This window comes from Trachurus japonicus, chromosome 15 (assembly GCF_045865225.1).
Source record: "Trachurus japonicus isolate A0001 chromosome 15, Traja_1.0".
Classification (NCBI taxonomy): Eukaryota; Metazoa; Chordata; class Actinopteri; order Carangiformes; family Carangidae; genus Trachurus; species Trachurus japonicus.
In genome coordinates, this window is record NC_140921.1 from 15,602,219 (window position 1) to 15,620,353 (window position 18,135).

General features: G+C 41.4%; 2 protein-coding genes and 1 non-coding gene across 3 annotated transcripts; 1 reads left to right on the forward strand and 2 right to left on the reverse strand.

Moving 5' to 3' along the window:
• The first annotated feature begins 1,217 nt into the window (after nt 1–1,217).
• gtpbp2a (GTP binding protein 2a) lies at nt 1,218–11,738 on the forward strand. Its single transcript, XM_085799896.1, has 12 exons — nt 1,218–1,631; nt 2,760–2,786; nt 3,204–3,388; nt 3,625–3,733; nt 3,850–4,047; nt 4,151–4,325; nt 7,334–7,553; nt 7,704–7,839; nt 7,943–8,001; nt 8,107–8,278; nt 9,325–9,489; nt 9,632–11,738. The coding sequence occupies exons 1-12, from the start codon at nt 1,431–1,433 to the stop codon at nt 9,812–9,814; spliced, it is 1,830 nt and encodes a 609-aa protein (XP_085656022.1). The 5' UTR covers nt 1,218–1,430; the 3' UTR covers nt 9,815–11,738.
• Nucleotides 5,358–5,440, reverse strand: trnal-cag (transfer RNA leucine (anticodon CAG)). Its single transcript has one exon. It is a non-coding gene; the product is annotated as a tRNA-Leu (tRNA).
• Nucleotides 11,739–12,609: 871 nt separating the features above from the next.
• polh (polymerase (DNA directed), eta) lies at nt 12,610–16,909 on the reverse strand. The gene is made up of 10 exons (XM_085799895.1): nt 16,629–16,909; nt 15,749–15,883; nt 15,386–15,612; nt 15,101–15,279; nt 14,903–15,006; nt 14,679–14,798; nt 14,315–14,438; nt 14,112–14,177; nt 13,823–13,995; nt 12,610–13,735 (listed from the first exon to the last, which is right to left on the reverse strand). Exons 1-10 carry the CDS (start codon nt 16,763–16,765, stop codon nt 12,772–12,774), a joined length of 2,229 nt encoding a protein of 742 aa, XP_085656021.1. The 5' UTR covers nt 16,766–16,909; the 3' UTR covers nt 12,610–12,771.
• Nucleotides 16,910–18,135: the final 1,226 nt, after the last annotated feature.

An 18,135-nucleotide genomic window follows, 5' to 3' on the forward strand; every position in this document is an offset into this window, starting at 1 on the left:
GTGTAATACTTTGCTTTAATACAGTGTGATAGGAATTATCAACTCAGTAGCCTATAAAGTCAGTGCTGACTTCTGAGAATAACTTCAGTCCTTATTATTAAAGAGTTAAAGGAACTATCAATCATTGTTTTTGTTGGCAAATGAATTAGGCAAAACCTTAATGATCCAGGCTTTGTATCATTTTGTGGCTTTTGACTGATATTTTTATTGCGCTATATTAATATGAACACACGATTGGAGAGTTGTTGTCCTGTACAGCAATTAAAAGCCAACTCATAGGTCAAATTCTATTCTATGATCTATACGTCTCGGTTGGTGACACATTTTTCTGTCTTGTTGCATCAGATGTTGCAAACGATACGCTTTTTAAAGTCTTTGTCAACAAGCATGTAATTATTTCCTTTTTCGACTGATGCAAAGAACTGTAAACTGGTGTCTGTGTGTGTACGCTGTTATGACCGAGGCAGCGAGGCGGGCGGTGTTTAACCCACCATTCGATATCCCTTAAACTGTAAAAGAAGTATCTTTTAAAATAATCCACAGAGTTTACCCATCAAAAGTTTTTTTTACAACGATTTAAAAAAGATATAGATTTAAACTGCTCTTTCTGTGTAGGACACCCTGAAGATGTTTTTCATTTATTTTGGTCTTGCCCTTTCTCAACTAAATTATGGGAAGATATTTGTAACCTGATTTGTTTTTCGATTGAACCTCTTTTTTCCCTGTGCTTTGAACATGTATTGTTTGGCTTCACTGACAATCCATCTTCTAAAGAAAAACAATACTATATCATCAATCTTATTATACAATTAGCCAAATGGCACATTCATAAATGTCGACTCGTTACACTAATCAAAATCCACTTTTTCTTATTTTTGAAAATGAAGCCAAACAATACATTAAGTCTATTAAAAAATCCATCAACATGAAAGCTATAAAGACTTTGAATTTATGTACACTATATAATGTTTTTGTATGAAAGCTTGTCTCTGCATTGTCTGTATTGAAACCCCCTGGCGATGTTCTGTTGGTGTATTGAATTGTATTGCACCATGATGTCTTAATAATGTTTCTAAAAAAAAAAAAATCCCTTAAACTAGAAAAGAAAGCGGAACCGCCCGCTTGGGCTCTGTCGCGATTCAAATCAAGCACACCCTCAGACATGCAGGACTGTGACGTAAACACCGTGTAAACTCAAAGCTGCAGCCTCGGACGGTGCTGTTATTGTTCGGTTTGAAGAGTTTGGGGGGCGGCTGGCCGATGCTCTGGCGCTGCTTTCGGGGGCTGTAAGCTACCACAGGCAGGTTAATAACACTCAAATGCAAACCACCTGCTTGCCTAAGTCGAGATATAGTTGAACAACATACCGGTAGCATCATTTTACATCCAAGGTAGTGGTAAGCTAACAACTTAGGTCCAAGAGTAAGCCGATGGATGCGCGGGTATCGGACTTATTCGGCTCAGGAAATGGACACGGCTCCGGATCTCCAGGTGTCGCCTCCAACGTCAAGCCTGGAAACGGCTTTGGCGTAGCCCCCAAAAAAGCTGGTGCAAAGAACAAGAAGTCAAAAGCTGCTCGCTTCTCTCGCACCTTCAAACCGAGCAATAACACCCCGTATCTACCTCCAGAGGTAAGCAGGAAAAATACACGCACACAATACAATAGTGTCCTCTAATAATAACAACGTTAACTTAATAAATTAGTATTTGCACATGCATGTTGTGGGGTTTATAACTTATAATGTACATTTTTCGTTGCATTTCCTGTCCATGGCGGGGGAGTTAGCTATCAGCAGCCCGACTTGTATCGTATTTAAACTTGCAGTGACACGTAGCTAGTCGGAAACGCCGCGGAAAATGAATGAGATGCAGAGACCTTTAGGCTAACATTAAACAAGCTAAGAGTTGATGTTAAACAGTATGCACAGTAGTTTTCGCCGCAGCATTAGGTTAAATGTGTGTACAGTAGTAACAAGCTGCGGGCTAAAGCAGGCTAGTGTTTCACTAGCTAGCACAGCAAAAGAGGGACAGCTGTGTTTGTAAATATCTAGCAAAGGGGGGAGGGGGCGGGGGTATACTCTGGACTCGTGGAGCTAATGTTATTATTGCCTCAGATATTCACTCAAGTTATTACACAGTAACAAAAGGTTAACGTTACTCCCACATCTGGTTTATAACACTACGCAGAGTTAATGGGATTATTATTGAACTGTGTTGGTTAATCTCTAGCTAATGAACTGAACCCTAAAGGTTAAGTGGTGGACTGCGTTTTTATTATTTATTATGGCTAATATCAGGCATCCATTTTTAAATATATTAGCACTTAGCATCTTGGTTATAAACTTGAGTCCTTTTAATGGGCATGTCTCAACATATCCCATAGCTTCAGTTGTTGTTTCAGCTGACCTCTAGTATGTAGCTAATTAGCTCCACTCTCCTGTAATAATCATAACTGTATATTTTGTCTTACTTGTAGGAATAGTGACAAGTTACCTTTAAATGTATATTACCTTTTCATTTTGTCCTATATCACATTAAGTAGCTGTGTATTAAGGCAAGCAAAACAGTTAGTTGGTTTGTACGGCTCACAGTGACTACCTATTCATAGTAGAGCACTGACTGCTCATTCAGTCAGATTGCTTTTCTTTGTGTCTTTTAACAAATCAATAGCCTGTTGTCTCACTTCTCTGCAGTCTGACAGCTGTTGTTTCTGTTCTCTGTCTGTCTGTCTCTCTTTGTTTTCCCTCCCTGTCTCTTAGGCTGAAGAGGGAAATATAGAGTACAAGGTAAGCAAATTAGCTGTCATGTCATGCAAAAGACCTTGTTGTGTTCAAAGGATATTTTGGTTTTCTTCAAAGTGAGCTAGTTGCCTCACCTAACACAGCTTCTCTAGGTCAATCATCATACCAATAAGCTTCCAGTAATATGTAGGTAAAATGTCAGAATATTTAAGTGTGGTCTCACATGATCTATGAAACCAACACCCCATAGGATTAGCAAGATCTTTTTTAGTCTTTGGACAGCTGCATTGCCCACCACATTAACACAGACTTTATTGAAGATTTTTTTATTGCCTCAGGTCCTCTGTAATCCTCTAAAATGCTTTTTTTTTGCATCGCTCAGAGTTATTTAATAATTGATTAGATTTTCCATCATGCTGGTGTAATTTCAACACTGATGTTTAAATTCTCTCCTTTCTTCAGCTAAAGCTGGTGAACCCAACACAATACCGCTTTGAGCACCTGGCAACGCAAATGAAATGGCGACTGCAGGAGGGCCGAGGCGAGGCTGTCTATCAAATAGGTGTTGAGGACAATGGCATGCTTGTGGGACTATCAGAGGAAGACATGAGGGCATCACTGAAGACACTCCATCGTCTTGCAGAGAAGTGAGTTCAGAAAGTGTCCTTATTTACTTTTAAGTTACATATTAAGATAAGATGAGGTCATATTTACTTGTCACATACACAATTATACATATTACAATACGCAGTGAAATGTGTTATTTACTGTATGTGTTACATACTAGATATTATCCCAGCTTTACATTCTGTAGTTTTAATATACCCCTTAACCCTAACCCAAATAGTCAGTCACGTGCAAGTGGAAATTTTGTGATCGACAGAGTTGGAGCTGACATCACTGTCCTCCGAGAGAGAGAGGTGGACTATGACTCTGATGAGCCTCATAAGATTGCTGAAGTTCTCATTCGCAAGGTGCCAGACGACCAACAGGTTAGTGAGCCTACTGTGAAGGCATGCTGTTTTCTGGCTGATGTTCTTTTGTTGCTGATTTGTTTTTGTTTTAATTAAAAAAATAAAAAAATTGTCCCTTGTTATTATTCCCACAGTTCTTGGACTTGCGAGTAGCTGTACTGGGTAACGTGGACTCGGGCAAGTCCACTCTGTTGGGTGTTTTGACACAGGGTGAGCTTGACAATGGACGGGGGAGAGCGCGGCTCAACCTCTTCAGGCACCTTCATGAGATCCAGACTGGTCGAACTTCAAGCATCAGCTTCGAGATCCTTGGCTTCAACAGTAAAGGAGAGGTAAGAAAGAGAACAAATGTTTGTGACTGATATCTGACCTATACCTTTACTAGTTCTAACAGGAATATTTTGGTGCTTTTGCTTTTGCTTTCTTTTCTCGTAGGTTGTGAATTACAGCGAGTCTCGAACAGCAGAGGAGATTTGCGAGAGTGCCTCTAAAATGATCACATTCATCGATCTGGCGGGTCACCACAAGTACCTGAAGACTACCATCTTTGGCCTCACCAGTTACTGTCCAGATTTCGCTATGCTGGTCGTGAGCGCAAATACTGGCATTGGTGAGTGTTGATTGATTCTTTTCATTTTCTACATGTTTGATGAGAACATGTCCTACATTGTATGTAATTCTGTCTCTGTGCACTTAATCCAGTAACTCACTCCGGTCACTACTCAGATTAAACAAGTTGAGAGTGGCTCAGTCACAGGGACAGGGAGCTGGTAATAAACACTTGCCTGGCCAGTCTGACAGGACGTCTATGTTTGTGTACACCACACTTCAGAAAGTAGTAGTAGGTCTGATCAGCTGGCTTAGCACTTGGGAAGCATGTGATATCTGATCTTATGTAACACACCACCCTCCCAACCACAGCCACTTTACCCCCCTCACTGACCCTGCCCGCCACTACTGGTCCCAAAATATCTCAAATTCCATCCATTCATGTCAGAGTCCTCTGACCCACTTGAAGTAGTTCTGTGGTTGATTTCAAGCAGATTTGGTAAACCTGATACCTGGAAATGGGTCAGCAAGCTACAGTGCACATCGACACCACTAACCTTTGAGAATGTACAGTATATAGCACTTGCCAGTCACCTGAAGGTATTACCCAAACACTTGCAGAACTTTGCATAGGAGTAAGTCTATTTTATTGATCTCTGCAATGAAATAAACTTAAGTGAATCAAGACTTAATTCCATTCAAGTTTTGAGTTTCCTGTCTTGAGAATACTTTACAAGGTCTTCTCATCACATTTTAATATTTTATAATCTGACTGGCTTGGGCATTGTATTTGGACAGCTTGTTCTAATTATAGATTCTCTTATAGTCCATTACTAAAGCAGCATCACACCCATCCACACCACCCAGACCTTTTATGATAACATGAAGTGAAACAGAGTACAGGAAGCTTGAACAACAGTACTGAGATCCAGGAATGACGTACACTGAAACCTGAGCTCTGTAAACTTGTGTGACAGGCTGGGCTTTTCTTTGCTTTGTTATGCCTGTCAAGACGTATTATTTGAGTACTTGTGTTCATGAGAAAGAGGAACGGCATTTGATTTAGTTTGTAGGGGTATAGAAAATAAAGTATTGTCAGAAGTGGGATTCGAACCCACGCCTCCAGGGGAGACTGCGACCTGAACGCAGCGCCTTAGACCGCTCGGCCATCCTGACATAGATATGCAGCTATTTCTTCTCTCTCTCTCTCATGACTGTGGGAGGGGGAGGGGCCTCAACAGACGCAGTGAATGTGCTCAGATAAGAGCCCCCTGTTGATCTGAAGAGAACCTGTTTTTGCTGTGCTTTTGAAAGTAAAACCTGTAAATAACTTTATTCAAATGGCAAAAAGGAATGCGGAAATCTACGCCCTGGAGACAGGACTGGTTATTTAACAATCCAGCTCACATCCTGCCGGAGTTATTAGGCAAACTAAAATCTGCTGCTAATGCATGGCTGGTAGTACTTCTTTTTAAGGTTATTTTGAAAACACACAAACACACGCATACAGACCTAAGTCCTGTGTTCAAGAGTCTCTGATAAACTGTATTTTTATTCAATGCTATCTTTAAGTGTTGAGTTTTCTTCACACATCAAAATTAATAACAAGGAATCTTAAGTGATGAGTTCTGCCAAGTCAAGGTAGAGAATATAAACAAGCAGCAGACTGCTTATTAAGGCACAGCTGAAACATATATAACCGCTATGACAATATACTGTCCATTAGAGTGAAAGCTGATAATCAAAATTATAACATATTTATAACATTACAATTAGCATATTTGTTCAGTCGTCATGTTTGAAAAATGTGAGAAAAAAATACACTTGTGTAAGTATTTTTAGCCTCATCTGCATGGATATACAGTCAAAAAAACAACAACATCTACTGCAGTGCAGAGGAGAATTTAAATGGGTTTCAAAGACAACAATCTGAAATTTTATAATAAAGCACAATCTGCAATACTACACATCTTTTGAAGTCTACAGCATAGTACTGTCTGCACTGTAGACATTGCTGTGTTGTAGTTGTCTGTTCTAAAATGGGGCATGCAGGGGAAATAGGGTCAAGAATGAGAACCACCTTAGCTATGCAAGTGACAGAAAGGGGACATAGCGTCTGCAACCCAAGAGCTCCTGCTTTAATTATGAAACGGAGTAATGGATCCGTGTAATGCATAGGCCTCGTCTTACGTTGTATCTGTGACAAGCCAAAAACCCAAGGGGAGGGAAATCATCTTGTATCATTTCGTAATGCATTATTTAATATTTTTGACACTTCCTCTTCACTCATCGTTATTTACAGTGCATGAAGAACTTTGAATTTTTATTTGCACTGTTACCTTGAATGCACTGGAAATAACACAGCTTGGAAAACAGTCTGCAGCTCAGCCGATGAGGGGTCAGGGCATTTTGAGTCACTGTCAGCCTTTAAAAGTGTGTTTAAAAGGGTCAGTACTCAGTACCCTTGACCTCTTAAATGAAGTAGGCTGAGTTGAGACCTACAGTATATCCTATGTCTGGAAAATTATCTGCTATACATATCACTTTCTCTCACGTGACACTTGTTTACAAAGAAATATGATCCACCAGGCATGTCTGCCATCATCTGGTTTGGAAAGGGTCTTGTTTTGCATTCTGGACAGCCCAAACATTAGTGACATAATTAGAATAGTCTCTTCCATGCTGTTGTATCTTCGTACTCTGATGCCATAATAATCGTACGTCATGGGAAATTCTACCTGGCCTTATCAGTCTACTTACGTGGTTTCTTTAGCCTCAGTCAGACATTAAGTGGTGGCTTGAAGATAAGCAATATTATCTCAGGTCACAGCTGTGGACTGAGGACAGGCATTGTGTTTGTACACATAAAAAGTGTCCTTTCTCTGCCCCTGACTCTATTGTATTGTTTTTGATATCCTATCTATATGAAGCACTGTCTAGCTATGTTATTTCTCTATACATCAAATGAACATTGGCGGTTGAGAGGTTTGATTCTGCCAAAGGCAATATTCTGTGCATCAATGCTTTTTTTCTATTAATGTTTATCCTCTCCTTCTTACCCTTTTCTAGCTGGAACTACTCGAGAGCATCTTGGGCTCGCCATGGCCCTGAAGGTGCCAATCTTCATCGTCATCAGTAAGGTGGACCTGTGTACGCGGGCCACTGTGGAGCGCACGGTGCGGCAGTTGGAGCGTGTCTTGAAACAGCCGGGCTGCAACAAGGTGCCCATGGTTGTAAGCAGCACGGACGACGCTGTCACAGCAGCTCAACAGTTCGCCCAGTCACCCAAGTATGAAAAGAACCACATATACATAATTGATCAAGTATATGAACCTGATTTATTTTTAACGTTTTCTAGATTATGTTATCACAAGAGAGCGCAGAAACTAGCCGGTGATTTCTGTGTGCCCTGATTTTGCGTTTGTGCTCTCTCTGGCAGCATCACACCCATCTTCACCCTGTCCAGTGTGTCTGGAGAGAGTTTAGACTTGCTTAAGGTTTTCTTCAACATCATTCCTCCTCTCAGCAACAGCAAAGAGCAGGAGGAGCTTATGCAACAACTAACTGAGTTTCAGGTAGGTCTGAGATGAAGCATGTGTTGGCACATAAGTGATCAGATAGCTCCTGTATATTCTGCCTTTGACAATGAGTTTGACAAGAGTGAACATCCTATTACAGGTGGATGAGATCTACACAGTGCCAGAGGTGGGGACTGTGGTGGGAGGGACTCTTTACAGGTCAGTGTATTGAAATGCTTTCTTCATGATCATCTATTCAGTTTGTATTATTTGGTTTGTTTGGCATGGACTCTCTTTGAGCCGCTGTTCTCTTTGATTGTGCAGTGGTATTTGCCGTGAGGGAGATCATCTTGTAGTAGGGCCCACAGACTCAGGCCATTTCCACAAGTTGACCATCGGGAGCATCCAGAGGAACCGCTCGGCATGCAGGGTACTCAGGGCCGGCCAGGCTGCCACACTCGCCTTGGGGGACTTTGACCGCTCATTACTACGCAAGGTTAGACTGCTCTATCTATGGGAAGTGTGTTCATGAAAATAAATGTCTGGATCACTGTTCTCTTATTCATATGGAGAAAACAGACCAGAGTAATTAGCATGAGCCGTTATCGTCAATGTAGCAGACAGGAACTCAAAACATTTTTTCTGTATACTTTTAATTAGGGCTGCCAAAGTTGACGCGATAATAAGTAAATGCAAAATTACTTTAAATGCCACTAATACTATATATTATACATAACTGGAGAGTTTTATGATGAAGGCCGAAAATGAGTTTCCCCCCTTTGAAAGACCAGCAGCATCAGATGTTATTCTAGAGAATACACTGGACAGTATTTGTCCTTGTTTCAGATTGTTGCAATAACAATAAACATACGTTTGCATAAGCAAACATATTTTTCCAGTTAAAGCAGAAGTAAGTGATATATTTGTGTTAATATAAGTCTTAAATAGTTATATCTTCCGACAGCAATCACTTACATAGAGTGTTTGGACCGAAATACGGGTCTGTCAGTCACTCTGCTCTGCTCTGAGCCGAGGAGAAAACATTTATCGTATCCTACAGTTTTTATCCAATGAGGAGAGAGAACGGCATGCAGGGCTGTGTGTGCAGCCAAGGGACGCCGTGAATGTGGCGACGTAGGGACGAGGACTGTTATGGTGCGTTCAAGGAAACTCGTATTTTTCCGACCGTGAAGTGGTACCAGTTCGATCTGGTACCAGTTCACCGGTCGGAAGTTACGAGTGGCCGTTATAGTGACTTTCACCGGTAAAACAGGTCGGAAAAACACGAGTGGGTTGCCTGGAACGCTACAAAGTCGTAAGTTGTGACTTGAAGCTGTAATTTACGATTTCAAAAGCCTGCCTGGAACGCAGCATTAGCGAAAATGACCGGACCACTTACTTCTGCTTTAACTATGGAAATCATGCAAGTAATCGGCATTAGATAATTTAATCAATTGACATTTATGTCATTATAACAAAAGAACATGTCACACACTGAATTGTAATCTAATGTATACAATCATGTCTTTTGCACTCACTCAGGGTATGGTGATGGTGAGTCCAGAGATGGATCCAACCATCTGTTGGATGTTTGAGGCTGAGATTGTCCTGCTCTTCCATGCTAAGACCTTCCACAAGGGCTTCCAGGTTACTGTGCACATTGGCAATGTGAGACAGACAGCCACTGTGGCAGCTGTGTATGACAAGGTAAGTTCATCCACCAGGATACAGCTGTCTGGAAATTGTCTTCTGTTTCTAAAATCTGTGCTTGTTTTATCCCACTTAGTTGCCTTGAGCAGATTATGTCCGACTATTCTTAGATGTGTTTATGATACGTCACTGTACACAGGCGGAGCTGAGGACAGGAGAGAAAGCAGTGGTCCTCTTTAAGTTCATCAAGCACCCAGAATACCTGAAGGTTGGAGCTAAGGTGCTGTTTAGAGAGGGCGTGACGAAAGGTATCGGCCACGTAACCAAGTTGCTGCCCATTGGCCAGTACCAGCCATCTCAAAGCGAGGATGAGGAAGCCTGAAGTTTCTCAGACAACCACAACAGAAAACACCGTCCCACCCCAAACAAGGTGCTCTATAAACCCCTCCTGCTTTCTCCAAAGGCCTCTCTGCCCTGTTCTCTGCACAGTAAACGCCTTCCACCAGATTTTGTTGTGTTACCACCCTTTTCCAAACGCCTTCTTGCCACCGTCTTGATCATATGTCCTCTTCAGCCTTTTAAATACCTTAAATCTGTTTTCTGGTTGAGGTTCAAAGAGTGTTGCTTTTCATGGCACTGATGAAAGGAAAATTTAATATTCAAAGCAACATCTACCAAAGTGATATTGAGTGTCAAGACCACATAGTTGCAACGCACAGATCAATAAGTGGCAACTAGGAACACCAATGTTGAAGTGCGCTGCCTGCACAGTTTACACCTGAATGCACGACCTAACACACTTCAAAAAAGATGCACACACACTTGCACTGAAACATAAATGCCAGTGTTGACATATCTTTGGCAGATAACCGTTTACAAACTCAACAACTGCAAGTATGAAATGCTCGGACATCAAGGTATAACCTGTATCACCAGTGTCATTGTTGTCATCATCCCACAGCAGCTTGTCTGTGATACCAGCACAGTGCCTGACTAATAGGGACAAGCCTCTGATCTCATCTATATTTGAAAACTCTCACATCATATCTGTTTCTTAAGAACTACTAATGAATTGTGAGATAATTTTAAAAGCAACAAGTTGCATTCGTGGTTCTCAGACACATCTTGTCAGTCGTATATAAGCTTAACCAACTTGCTTCAAGCTATATTACTGACACAGGCACTTTATGAAGGTGAAGGAGGGCACTGCGAGGTATGCAAAGGTAGAACTTGACCCTGTTTGTATGTCTGCCTGCCAAGCTAACTCACATTGGCAATTACCTTATAACTGTCACATCTGTCTATGAGAATTCTGTTTTGTTTTGTTAAATTCACAAATAATGCCTCACGATAGCACAGTGAGATGGTGATGATCTCACTGCCTATCTTTTAAGTGCTTTAGTTACTCAGGTCAGTGTCAATATTGTATTAGACAGCATTCCACTCACACAGAAGTTCTCCAGCGAATGTTTCTGTTGCTGACTTGGGGGAGAGAGGTGTCTCCCAAAGAGATGTGTTTGATTATGCATTATATAGTATGTGAAGCTGCCAACTAATGCAGCTTTGTTTAAAAGCAATTCTGTTTGAGGTACTTGACGTTGTCTCTTGGCTTGAGTTACTGATGTCACTAACTTTAAAGGGGTTTAACACAGTGCCTAATGGGGCTACTGTTTAGTAGCCTTCCATTGTACCCCGAAGTTTTACAACTTAGTAAATAAAACAGTAACATCTATTTAAGTCGGTGCTACTACTAGAAACAGTTTTTGATATAAAAAGACAACTTTGAAAATGAATGTTAATTGCTACTCTGTTTGAGGCTGCTGTTAGCCCTTCAGTCTGTTTTATCATTGCATGTTGATGTGATTTATACACATATTGTTGTCCCACTTACATCAGTGATACAGAGGACAACTGAGATGTTTGCCCCGTTTTGTTACACCCACGTTGTTGTGCACAGTTTTTGTGCATTCAAAGATAGGAAAATTTAGAAAGCATTTCAACCAAAATATTTTATAGCATTTATGAAGTTATATCAGGGGTTTAAGTTTGTTTTAAAGCATCTGAGAAGTATTTTATAGATTTCTAGTAGTTCTGAATTTTACAGTCATCCAAACACCTTTTTCACTTTCTTTTCACTGCAGTCCTCTTAATTACCAACGCAGCTTCACTTTTTGAAAGCACGTTTAAGACCTGTGTTCCTTTTAACTGAATTTTGATCTTTTTTTTTGGGTGAAATGCAATATTTATGTACAGATCAAATTTGTGTATCATGATGTACATGAATAAAACCTTTATTGTCTCTTTAATCGGTGTTTCCTTGTTGTCTTTTAAACAAAGTTACATAATGTTTTAAACCATGTCATACATCCAGTGTTTTTTTCTATAAGCTCACATCACAGAGCCATGACTCATGACACAATTAAGTTTTATTTTCCTACAACAGCTCCTCCTCTTCTGTTCTCTAGTCCAGCTGACGCAAGATGATGCAAGAGTACTTTACTTATTTAGCCGTCTGTCGATGTTCATACACTGCAGGACAATAGGCTCACTGCTGTAAAGAAGTGTAAACAAAACGACACATCCTACTGACAGTCACATTAATAGTCACATCAAACACCCTGGGTCTACATAAGGTATGTTATTAAATCATAAAAGAATGCAGATGCCTTCATATTACATTTACTCTTATTAGTTATTTCCCCTATGATGTTTAGTGGTTTTTTTATGGTAAAATGTGAGGTTGACATTTACCATGTTGTACTAATTTTATTAAAATGTCAGTCTGTGCGAGAGTAAATTGGGACAGCCTTATCAGTGGGGCTGGTGTTCTGTGTGTGTCTGATTAGCTTTGGTGCCTTGCAACAAGCATAAACAGAATGAAGAAATTATACTCACTTTTATTTGGATCCCTAAGGATACACAAGTGTAATTTGCAGTAAACATAATTTTTAATATACATCCTCTTGTCTTACAAAACATTTTCTGTATTTCTCTGGTTCACCTGAAAACTTTGTAGTTTAACTGCGTAACTCTGCTCTACATTTAGCCGACTAGTGGCACCTGCTGGTACATCAGAATATTACATGATGATACACACAATCTGACAAAGTGTTTTCCTAAAAATACCACCATTATCGATAAAATAAAAAACATGTTAAAAATAAATTCCATAAACACTGTCTTTAATATGCATAAATTAGTATAAAGCTCACAAACTTCAATAAGTCCTAGTGTAACCTGTTACAATCACACTTTTCATTTATTTACGCATCTGTGAAATATACTATTATCTTAAATTTGTATTATACTTAGTTAAAGGTGCCACTCTAGAGCACATCTTCATTTCCTCTTGAAAAAAGAATCCAGAGTGCCTGCGCTGCTTCCTTGAAAGCAGTGTCTTTTTGGTTGGGGTCCTGAGTGGCCTCTTGTCTTTGTCTTTCCCCTGGAGGACTGGGCTGTGCCTGCTGCTCCCACTCTGAGAGGAGATGCAGAGGAGGAAGAGGAGGAGGAGGCAGAAACAGCTGCTGAACTCGCAGATGAAGAGAGAGAATTCTGGAGGTCCAGGGCAAAGTGGTAGTCGTTGTGTTCAGGCATTTCCCACACTGACACCTCCTGGCCACAGCGTTCACACTTCAACAGGTCTTCTGTGGCCACATTGGGAGGATGGGGATTTTCCTGTGGATCAATATTGAGTTCGTCCTTTAACTCTTCACATGGTGTTTGGTTAGGTGTAAACTCTGAGGTAGGCTTATCCAGCAGGCCTGACCCAACAGCGACAGTGTCCTCTGAGACTTCTTTTTCATTCACAGTCCCAGTTCTGTGCCCCATTTCAGGTTCGCCAAGTGTTGATACTGAGGCTTGTGAGCTTCTCTCTAGACTCTTCTTGTGGAAGAAAGAGGAAATACCTGGCCGGGGGCTGGATGAACCGTTTTTAGAGTAAGAGGAGGGCGTGACTGAAGAAACAGAGCTCGTACCTGACCTGGTATCTGACTCCACTTGACTTCCAGCTGCAGGGGTAAAGCCACATGGGTGAATTCCTGAGGAGCTTCTTTCTTCATCCTCCTCATCATCATCGTCTCGTACTTTCTGTCTTTGTTTACCAGCTGCCTTTTGAAAGAAAGACTGAATAGTGCCAGGCTGTTTGCATGTTGAGTCACGTGTCAGTTCAGAGGGCGGCTGTGTGGTGGAGCAAACGTTCTGAGTTGCAGTGACATCACTGGAAAGGAAACCAGCTATCCCTCCTGCTGATGGAGCATCGCTAAATTTGCTGGCTGAGAGGTGTAATAGGGTGAGGGGCGGGGTCCTGCGGACACGTTGCAAAAAAAAAAAAAGTAATAAGTCACAGAATTCCTTCATCAAATGAAATATTGAATCGTTATATTATTATTACCATGTAGCCTGGTGGCTTCCTGCTGTGTTGAGACTCTTGATAATGGCAAAGCTGTCGCTGGATAATTTGGCAGCTTCATAGCGCACTAACGCACAACATCGAGAGAAGCTGCTCGGCCTCTTATCCCCAAGCTGACGTACACCAACTGTCAACAACTTAGCCACTCGGCCATTCTGTAATGTTGGGAGAAATTACTGTCACTAATGTGGAACTCAGCAGAGGAAGTACCGGTAGTTAAACATGCTGTAATGATGGAAAATCTAAGCACCACAGTACTTATTTTTCTCACCACTTCTCTGTCCTTGGTTAGCCTCTCTTCCAGCTCAAGAGCCAGCTGATGTAGCCAGTGCTGTACCTACACAGATAAAGACATGAAAAATTTAATATCTTTTTCTAGATTTTAAGCAAATTGAGCAACAAAATCATAGATTACTGATAATACGTTTCCAGCCCTGATGTACCACTGGATTAGCAGAGATTGAAGGTTCATACCTGCTCTTTTGTAGCCAGCGATGTCTTCCCAGGGAAGTTTTTACTGCAGCCAATGGACTTAGGAAGCTGTCTCGGTTTTACTGCTTCAAACTCAATCCCTCGACACAAATCATACAGCCACTGACTGCAAGGCAAAGACATTCATAGAGATACATGCACATGTTAATCAGGTATAAAGAAAATACTAAGTCCAGTTTATTTGTGGTGGACTTTTTTGAAACAGGTCTTGAGAAAAAAGAAAACCTTTCCCCAGGTTTATGTTAAATGATGCATAGGGTTACGTACCATGCATGCAAGAGGAAGAATGAGCAGGACTTCCGTTTGCCCATCAACATTATGCGGAATATGTGGAGGATCATCTTACCCTGTTTTTTCTCCAAAGTGCTGCCCCAGCTGGGCTTGAGAGAAGCGAGTCAAGTCTCCCATGTTCTCTACTCCTAGAGTTTCTGTGATGGAGGCACCCATCTTACCCCCCAGGTTACGGCTGCATGAAGGAAATGAGTTGAGTGCATCACTTACATCTGTAAATCAGATTATGTAAAATATCTTGTGATGAACACAGTCATTGTAGTAACACATAGAACTCACATCTTGCTGATGGGTAGAGAGCCGAAAAGTTCTGTTACAGAGTCCAGAGGCAGAACAGTTTGTCGGTTCGGTTTGTTCAGTCCACAGGCAAGTTTGGCCAGAACCTAGAGAAACAGACAGTTATCTGTAACCACAGCAAGCTAACATACAGTACAACAAACACATTTATAACAAGGGAACAAAGTGAGGTTTTCATACCTTATTGTGTGAAATCCCTGCTGAACAACGGAAACCTGTGTGTTTCTCCACAGCTGCTCTCATCTCCTCAACAATGAGCGCCCCCACTGTTAGCTGCAGATCTGTAGAGCTCTGATCCCCTGACAGAGGGACAGGTAAGGATGCCAGCCATTGCTGGAGACCTCTGGACCTCCGCTCCTCTGTAGACAAACATGACACTGTTGGTAGCACCTGTTCTATCAGAGTGTCTGTGGTGTGTTATTATTACTTGAGTAATCAGTTAGTTTTGGTAATAACCTACAGTACCTTTATCCAAGACAACACCCTCTGCAGATGGCTCCTCTTCCTCTGAACTCTGTGGGTAGCCCTGGATGTAGGTGGTCTTCAGCAGGTGAGGGTCTATTTGTGTCATGGATTTCAGCCGCTGCTGGACTGCAGCAGTCAGGTCCATGTAGGCCTCATCAATGCTGGCTCTTTCGATCACAGCGAAGCGAGACATGACCTCAATCACCTCAACACTTGCATCCCTGTAACTACACAAGGAGTGAGTAGCTTACTTATCTTGAAACCGTTACAGGAATGGATGTATTATAATAACTTATTTACCATTCATGCTATCAAAGAAAGGAAGACTGGGGGTACAGGAGTTAAACAGTACATAGCACTTACTGTGTGAGGTCTGCCTTGCCGTGAGATTCACGCACACGTGCCACCTGGAGGTCTGAGCAAAGTTTCTTTGCATCATCTACCCACATGTTCCTTGTGACACCATGGGCCCTGGCCTCGTAGCTCACAGCTATGATACTAACAGAGGATGATATTTAAGTGAGAACTGCATCAAATCATTTCTACAAACCGTTAACAGCATATTAATAGTGAGTGTGAGTCTTTTTTTTACAGTCTATGGTGTGAGTCCATACTATTTATCTGTGAAAGAATGGGGGCGGATGAGTTGCCAACACAGAGACAGCAGTTTAAATAGTAATGCAAATGAACAGACACAAGCTGAGAGCAGTGTTAAAACAATGTGTACTGAGCAGAGGAGTATTAACAGCTGCACACTCATGCTGCCAGGTCATTTTATCATCTGGTAGGTTAAGATCACTGACCAAGAATCAGTACACCGCCAAATTAACAACACAATTTACATCCAATGCCAGAAATAACCCTTGAATTGAGTTGATATGTCCCCCGAGGATATCATGACTAGGAAACGTGATGACATTTGACTGCTATGGCAGTAAGTGGAGCTTGAGTTCAGATTTGAAAGTCAGTTATTTATCAAAAAGTTGTTGTATTTCAGTATGTAAGCACCTTCTGTCTTTTGTTCGGGGTGCTTTTTACAAAGTAGACTCTCAATAACCACAAAACAGCACTGAATAAAACTTGGGACATGATTTTGCTTTACCTTATACTGAGGGGCGACTGGCGAGCCAGGGGTGGCTGAGCAATGTAATGCTGCTATTTGGTGTCAGTCTTAACGACCTTGTGTCTGGTGTCTCTTCAGTCGCATTAATCATAAACAAGTGTCTCTGTGTCAGAAACTCACCTGCCCCCTTTCCACGTCTTGTACTGTGCCACCACACAGGAGGTGTTCTTCAGCGCCGGATTTAGCCTCTGCTCCACCTGCACGTAAAAACAGTCCATGTCCACTAAGGCCACCACTCTCTCTTTTCCATAATCCATCAGTCCAAGAGGGTCGGTCAGCGAGAACGACGGACCTCGTCCTCGGCCGGGGATGCTTACTGAAGTTGAACCAAAGATATTCAGGTTGAACGGGCCGCCGCCGAAACATGAACGGGTCCCTTCCTGTCGCTTTCTATTGGCGCGGATCCCCGAAGTTACATAAAAACGTCATCAAAAGTCGACAAACATCCCGCTGAGGCCATTACGTCGGCCATAGTGGTGAGGTCTAATACATCCATGGGTGAGGTCGAGTGAGGTCCTTTACCCGCCATAACCATATAGAAACGTTTCTATATCTATGGCTATGTGAATCAATGCTAACTGCTAGTAATACACATTTGTTTAAGGAAGCTACCTTGTAAAACAATGTTTAAATTTTAAGGTATGTAGCCTGCGGAGTTCAAGTTGGACACTTAGTGTACCAAAACGAAAATGGCAAGAACCTGGTAAGTAAGTCAATTTCTAATCACAACAAAACATTTCTGGAAAACTAGTTGTGTTAAAGGGATAGTTCAACATTTTGGCAAATTGGCCTATGGTTAGGAGTAGGTTCGTTGTAAGATGTTTTTAGAACGGCGGGGCCGAGCCGTGAGCTGCTCAGAGCTACACAACAGAGGCTAATGGGATTTCTTGGTTTCCCTCATCAAACTTATCAAATACACAATCACCACGCTATGAGATAATAACAGAACGTTACGAGACAGTTGTTTTCGAGGCAAATGCAGAGACTTCTTGCCCAAAAACTGCCCCAGAACTGCCCCAAACACACGGATAATGGCATCGGTCCAAATATTAAAATGTTCTATTTTACCCCTATTTTATTTTATTTATGTACAGAACTATGTCCCTCACAAAGATAGTTAAGAACATACTTATTGAAGAACGTAGGCTACTTCTTCCTTAAATTAAATTTTTTATTCCCACCCTGTAGCCTATATTGTCATGTATAAATCCAACTTGCTTTTCTTATGTACAGTATAGCTACTGCCAGCTCAATCTTCCAACAATGTGTTCCCTTTGATAATCAATCAATGACGGACTGATTTAATTTTGTTATCAAGAAGTTTAGATTTGTAACCATAAAACAGTGGCATGGTTTTTTTCAGAGGGAGAGAGAGCACGTGGGAAAACTCACATAACGTTTTGTTAGCTGTATTGTAGCTTTTCTGCTATGTGGCCATCACTTTCTCATTCAAGATCATGCAGTTGTGAAAAAAAGGTTTAAAAGCATGTTCAGCCCTTAACTTTTGTACTTTTGTAATTTGGATAACTTTCCTTTAGTAGGGTTGCTACAAAATTAGCGTCTATCGGGTGATTTTTAAGTAGGCTAATGGCATGTGATAGAGCCATCTATTTCAGTCTGCACCTGG